A 6534-nucleotide genomic window follows, 5' to 3' on the forward strand; every position below is an offset into this window, starting at 1 on the left:
TATGCAGTTGTGGATCATGTTGGTGATCTGAGAAGTGGACTTTACAGTGCAAGAATCAAGATCGAGGAGGAACACGGAGACAGATGGTATAATTTTGATGATGCTGGAGTCACAGAGGTAAGACTGTTAGTCCTTTCTTCACTGTTGCTAAAACATATTACATAACAGCCATGTTGCACAGTTATGTATTACAGAGGAGGAGAAAGAGATGCATCATATGTTGCTTTGCTTTTTCCATCACAGCTTGATTATCAACCATTCCAGGTGGACAACACTGAGAAGTAAGTTTTTGTCTTTTTCTTATATCCACATAATGGTTTTTTTTTTTGCGAATATTTATTGATTTTGCACGAGTGCGTACTGTAGATATCCATGTGAATGCAGTGGCATTGAATTGAATGCACTATACCTCATTTCAAAAAACGATATCATGCCATTCTGCTGATGCAAAAACTTTTATTTCATCCATTCTTTATTAAAAGGGTACTTAATCAGAAATAATACCGTGTCAAAAATTAGCGCAGGAAACATTTGCGATCTTGTGTCCTACAAATGAAATGAGTGAAAATTGGCCTTACATGTAAGCCAGAAAATTGTTTTATATAATAAATTGTTTTGCAAAGTGGCAAAGAATAGAAATATCCAAACCGTGGAGTAGAAGTAGAAAGAAACACGAACTTCAAAGAAAGAATACAAACACTCCAACAAGCTGAAAAGCTCCACAGCCTCTGGGACAGCCTTGCAAGTATTGCACAAAACCAGGTTGAGTTGATGAGCATAACAATACACATAGATAGCCTCAGGATAGAGCCTTCTAAAATGTGCTTGTACATCTCCAGTGGAGCCACTCATAACGGCTGCGCCATCAAATGTTTGTGCTACACACTTAAGCTCTGCAAGACCATAGTTTTGGATCTGCTACTGAAGCTCATTTGCAATGGACTGGGCATCAAATGATTTTATCTCTGCAAGTGCTAGGAAACGCTCTTTCACTGCCCCCTCTGACACATACCTGACACAAACCGCTAACTGCTCTGCCTTTTCATCCCTTGCCTCATCTGCCATGATGGCACAGATTTTAGACTTTGTCATTTCAGATACAATGACACTAGTAACTAGTAACTAACAGTGTGAATTCCTTGACTCACTGCTCCAGTAGAGGTCTCTCCCCTCTCACTCTCTGTACTCCTCTGCCCTGACTCCTACAGGTTAATAGGGATAGAGGAGTGATTATTATTAGTGTATTTTTATTATTTCCACTGATGATAACCATACCTGAATGAGCTCAGCTCAATCTTTCAGAGCTAAAACAAGTGACAGAAAGGCTGGAGCTAACTAATTGTTACTACCAACAGTGATGAAGACTTACTTTCTTGAAAAACCTGCGTATATCCATGTTGTCTTTCTGTGTGCAGTATGTGAGCTAGTATGTCCGCAGGTGTAGATCCAGCCGACTGTAAAGTAGCAGTGAAAACATGGACTGGATTTTCAGTAATGTGGGCGTTACCTGTGAACAACTGGAACGGATTGGATAACAAAGCACTGACCCTACCTTAACACTGTAAAGTGTTAGGGACCAAGAGACTTAAGATCATATCTAAGTGAATATTGACAGGTTTATATTATTATTTATTTAAACTCATATTCCTGCGTCTTTATATTGAATTTGTCTGCAATTTCTGTAAAAAAAAAAACATAACAAAAAACTAGAGCAAGTGTAAAAAAAAAGAAAAAATTTAAACACCAAATTATTTAGGGGGGCTTAAGGATATTTTAGGGAGGCTTCAGCACCCCTAAAATAGGCCTAATGATGCCACTGTATATAAATATGTAACAGTACACGAATGAGTAATTTCAAACTGAATTTCTGTTATCGCTGCAGCCTGCCTGCAGTACCATGGCAGCCCAATAGGAGGCCTCAGCCCACACTGGTTTAGGTTTAGATCAAAGCATGTTCATGGTTTAGAATGGCCCACTCAAAGTCCAGACCCAAATATTATTTAGAATCTGTGGCAAGACCTAAAGACTGTAGTTGCTTTCCATTTAATCTGACTGAACTGGACCCATTTTGCAAAGGAGAAAGGGCAAAGATCGCAGTCTGTAGATGTACAACATATCCCCAAAAATCTGGCAGCTCTGATTGCAGTGACAGGGGTTTGACAAGGTATTGAATCAGGGGAGCTGAATACAAATGAATGCCACATTTTTCAGATTTATATTTGCAAAAGCGTTTGAACATCTTGTTTCATTTTCCTTCAACTTCTCAATTTATGTGATACTTTGTGTTGGACTATCACATAAAATCCAAATAGGTTTATGATTGTAAAGTGACAAAAGGTGGAAAAGTTCAAGGGATATGAATACTTTTCAAACCATTGTATTGAAGCCTGAGCTACATATTTTGATTTATTTGAAAATTTAATTAATTTCTTTTCTTCTTTAGATCTGAAAATGCATATCTTCTTTTTTACAGAGAGAAGAAATGTAAGGACAAATCTTTTTATAATGCTGTCCAATAATGTTTTGTTGGTGTGCATGAAATGCTTTTTATAACAAATTTCAAATTCATCCCTCAGACAATGTTGGTGAAGAGGTCAAGGAGATGGAACGGCTGTCCCTGACAGCAGACCATAAAAGCCACACAGATTATCAGGGTGGTGAAGGATCAGGCGATTCTAGAAAGGATACTGGAGAATATGGGGGAGGTAGACAAAATATTGGAAATGATGACAGCTCTAAATCTATAAGTGTCGAAGCTGATAACGTAACGACAGGACAAAGAAACCTGTTAACTAGATATGACCTCTTTCATGGATCTCAGGACACCCAAACAGGCAGTGACAGAATACAAATCATACCCAAAGATAATCAGATGAGTGAACAGAGGCGCATTAGCAGGTTTCTTAATGAACCAATAGAAGAAGATGTGATGGGTAAAGTCAGTGATCATGATGTTACACATTCAGCACATAAAGAAACACAGAGGAGGAGTGTGAGGAATGACAGGAAAGACACGAAAGAAGCTGATAAATACATTCAAATGAGTGAAATCACCATTGAAAATCCTGACAACAGTGAAGCTGTGAAGCATGAGGTTAGCATGAGATTAGATGGTAGAGGGCAGAAAACAGCTGAGAAGATTATCAGTGTTACCCGTACATCACAAAGTGTTGGTGGTGTGCAGATACAGAGCAAAGAACAGAAAAATGAATGTGACACCAAACTGAATCAGAGTGAGGGAAATAAGATAACAAAGGAAAGACTAACAGAGAAGCAGGAAGGAGGCAGTGATGAAAATATAGAACTGGAGTGTTTTCAACCAAAAGCAAGAACTGGACCTCAGCAACTTACAGAAGGAGGACGTGGTTCAACGAACTCAAGTCCTATTGTTAAAGTAATTGACGAAGAACATACAGAAATTGATAGTGCTTGTAAAGACGACAGTCAGACAAAGATCGTCATAAAGAAAACTACGGATGAAACCACACAAGACATGACAAAATGGATAGAGAGTCAAAGAAATATTAGAAGAAGTTTAAATCTTGAAATAGATGAAGAGGTCACTTTGGACAAAACGTTTTAAATGTCAGCAAAATACAAATTTTCATTCATGAATATGATTGATACTAAAATTACAGTGTTATAATACTGCTCATTTTTCCACTGTTGTTTTTAAAAAATGTAGCTTTAGCATTGTGTTTCTCTCTTTTTCATTCTTTTTAACAACTACTTCTGTTAATGCAAAATGCTTAAGTTACAATTTATTAGAGGACTTATTTGGTGTAAAATTTTTAAATGCTACACCAAATTGTTTCATTTTTTATACAGTCTTGTAGTGTATCATCTATTTCATTTTATTTTCACATTTGTTTGGTTAAAAATATTTCAGTGTAAACTTTTGTGTGTTTATATGTTTAAAGCCTGATTTTAATTGCAGTATTACTTGATTACTTTTCAATCTGCTGTTCATTTCCTTTTTCAGCATTGCAATGTATTGTGTTCTTCAGCAGAGCCCTCTGAGCTCATCTGTTGCCATTTCTTTGCCATTTATATATTGATTTGCTTAACTTTGGCTCTGAATTAATAAAATAAAATACATGTTTTACAGCACTGTTTTGATTCCAATCAGGGCTAAAATGTTGTCCATATGTTGTATTATGGCTTTATCTCTGGACACAATAAGAAATTGACCTAGTTGAGATCAGATTTAAACTTAAATTTGACAAATTTACAAAAAATAATTTTGGTGACAAGGGCTGAGTTGAAGGAAAATTATTCAGGATAAAGTTAACATGGTTACATGAATGTGAATTCAATACATATTACTTAAAAATATTTTACTTCCTTATTGAAATATAATAAATGGGATAAAAAAAAAAAAGAGAAAATAGTGCATTTCAATATTTTACTTTGACTCCTATAATTTTTCAGCACAAACATGGGCCAGTCAGCTAGTGAAGATAGAACAACAGGAATAATGGGTACATCTGGAGTGAAATCATAGTGGAATTATTTGAAAAGGAGATGGTTTAGAAAAATCACTTTGTAAGTATTCTGGTATTTAATGGCAAAAACCATTCAGAGTACACAATGCCAGGCTGTGAGCAAAGGACCCACTAAGGACGTCAGGTCCTAAGGCCACCCACAAGAAATCTGTTTCTGATTTTAGCTTTTAGATGCATCCTATTCCCGACACACCTGAATCAAATGAATAGCTTGTTATCATGCCTTAGCCAAACTTGATGGCATGCTGAAGAGGTAATCCAACCATTTGACTGAACGTTGTTGGAGTAGGGATGCATCTAAAAGCTGCAGGACAGTAGCTCTCGAGGACTGGAGTTGGACACCCCTGCTCTTGAGACTGTGCTGGGAGACACAGCAAACCTTCTGGCAGTGGAAAGTAGTTTTGTGTCATACGGGAGGAGTTGGACTGTCTCTGTAGGGTGCAAGTATCACCTCACGCTACCAGCAGTGACACTGACCCTAGCCAAATGAAAACCAGTTTTTAAAAACAAAAAAACAGAAAAGATGAGGAGGGAAAATATCAGCAGCCTCCACCTGTAATATCATTCCCATCATTTTGTGGTTGTCTCATTGTTGGCCCTCCTAGAGCACCTGTTGTTAATTTCATTTACACCAAAGCAGCTGAAACTGGTTAACAAACACACACACACACACACACACACACATATATATATATATATATATATATACATATATGTTTTGTGTCAAACACTGAATGAATGCGTATTCTGTTTATTTACAGGGATGATTTGTTACGTGACTTGATTATCAATGACTAACTATTTTTTAACAGATATTAATTCAAAGAAAACTATTTCAGAAAGTCTGTTGTACAACATAAAAAAAATACAACAAACATAGTTTACCACTGTTTAATGCACATGAACAAGTCAGGCTGTAAAAGCTTTGGCTTCTCTCAATGCTCTCAATTAAAATCTCTGGATGAAAAGGTCTAAACAGGACAGAAGGATAATGTGTAATGACTCAGAGAGCATGCTGTGTCTTAGTTTCTGCGCCACACGGGTATTGATGTTTGTCTGGGAGCCACACCATCACTGCAGGGTATGAAGTAAGAACTTGTTTTTAAGCACTCAGGAGTGAGTTTCAGACACACAAAGCAGAACTCTTTCTGACAGCGAGGACAGATGACGTTCTTGCAGCCTGTTTTGTCGTGCTCCACCCTCTGACCACAGGTGGGACAGGCCCGGATGGAGGGACAGGCATCGACCCCTGGAACTTGAGGGAGAGCGGTAGTCTTGCAGTTCTTGAGAAGTTCAAGGTCATGATTGATGCATCCATCGTTGTCACAGCGGTCAGAGCGTGGAGCGGTACCTTTCCATGGCTTCAAACACTGCCAGCAGAAATGGTACACTTTCTTCTTGTCAGCTGTGCAGATTGTGCACTGAACATTAAGGTTGGTCAGGTCCTCTCTCTCCACATAGGTTTTGCAACCAGGACACTGTTATGACAAATATTAAAGAAGTTCAGTGTTTTTGGATACAAACTTTTTTTTTTAAAATTTAGAATCACATGACTGAAACTGATGGGACTGATATTATCCTTCTTTATCCTATTCTTCTGTTTGACAGCACAGGTGGTTTTAATTTTATCCCCAAATATTGTTTTTTGTTTTGTAGGAGCAACCATTCTCTTCTAAACTCTTGACTAAATGAGGTTAACTTGGACACTTACAGTTTTAAATTCACAGTACTCTGTGGCAGCTAGGAGGGCGATGTTCTCTTCAAAGTACTCCATTTCTTCTGTTGTCAGTACTGCCAGCCTGCGCACCTCTTGGTAGGACCACGCTGCATCACACTTATGCAACGTACCATTCTTTAGAGCTGGGCACTTAAATTTGTACTGGCCCTGAAATGTTAAAGATATAAGGACACCTGATTGATCTTCTTGGTAGAAACAAGTTCTAAACATTGACACAGCATCAAGATGTACATATATCTATCTATCTATCTATCTATCTATCTATCTATCTATCTATCTATCTATCTATCT

The 6534-nt window shown here is 37.6% G+C and overlaps 2 protein-coding genes across 2 annotated transcripts in view; one reads left to right on the forward strand and one right to left on the reverse strand.

Moving 5' to 3' along the window:
* The first annotated feature begins 7 nt into the window (after positions 1 to 7).
* On the forward strand, positions 8 to 4100 carry LOC102195957 (uncharacterized). Its single transcript, XM_005754527.2, has 4 exons — positions 8 to 117; positions 244 to 281; positions 2444 to 2484; positions 2577 to 4100. The coding sequence occupies exon 4, from the start codon at positions 2603 to 2605 to the stop codon at positions 3581 to 3583; it is 981 nt and encodes a 326-aa protein (XP_005754584.1). The 5' UTR covers positions 8 to 117; positions 244 to 281; positions 2444 to 2484; positions 2577 to 2602; the 3' UTR covers positions 3584 to 4100.
* Positions 4101 to 5380: 1280 nt separating this feature from the next.
* LOC102196250 (probable E3 ubiquitin-protein ligase ARI5) overlaps positions 5381 to 6534 on the reverse strand; it is a 2018-nt gene continuing 864 nt past the window's right edge. The window contains exons 3-4 of the mRNA XM_005754528.1: positions 6217 to 6390; positions 5381 to 5983 (exon numbers count right to left, since the gene is read on the reverse strand). Coding sequence (XP_005754585.1) covers positions 5528 to 5983; positions 6217 to 6390 — 630 coding nt within the window. The 3' untranslated portion in view covers positions 5381 to 5527. The remainder of the gene's footprint in view (positions 5984 to 6216; positions 6391 to 6534) is intronic.

This window comes from Pundamilia nyererei, unplaced genomic scaffold (assembly GCF_000239375.1).
Source record: "Pundamilia nyererei isolate P.nyererei 1_Seehausen unplaced genomic scaffold, PunNye1.0 scaffold00583, whole genome shotgun sequence".
Lineage (NCBI taxonomy): Eukaryota > Metazoa > Chordata > Actinopteri > Cichliformes > Cichlidae > Pundamilia > Pundamilia nyererei.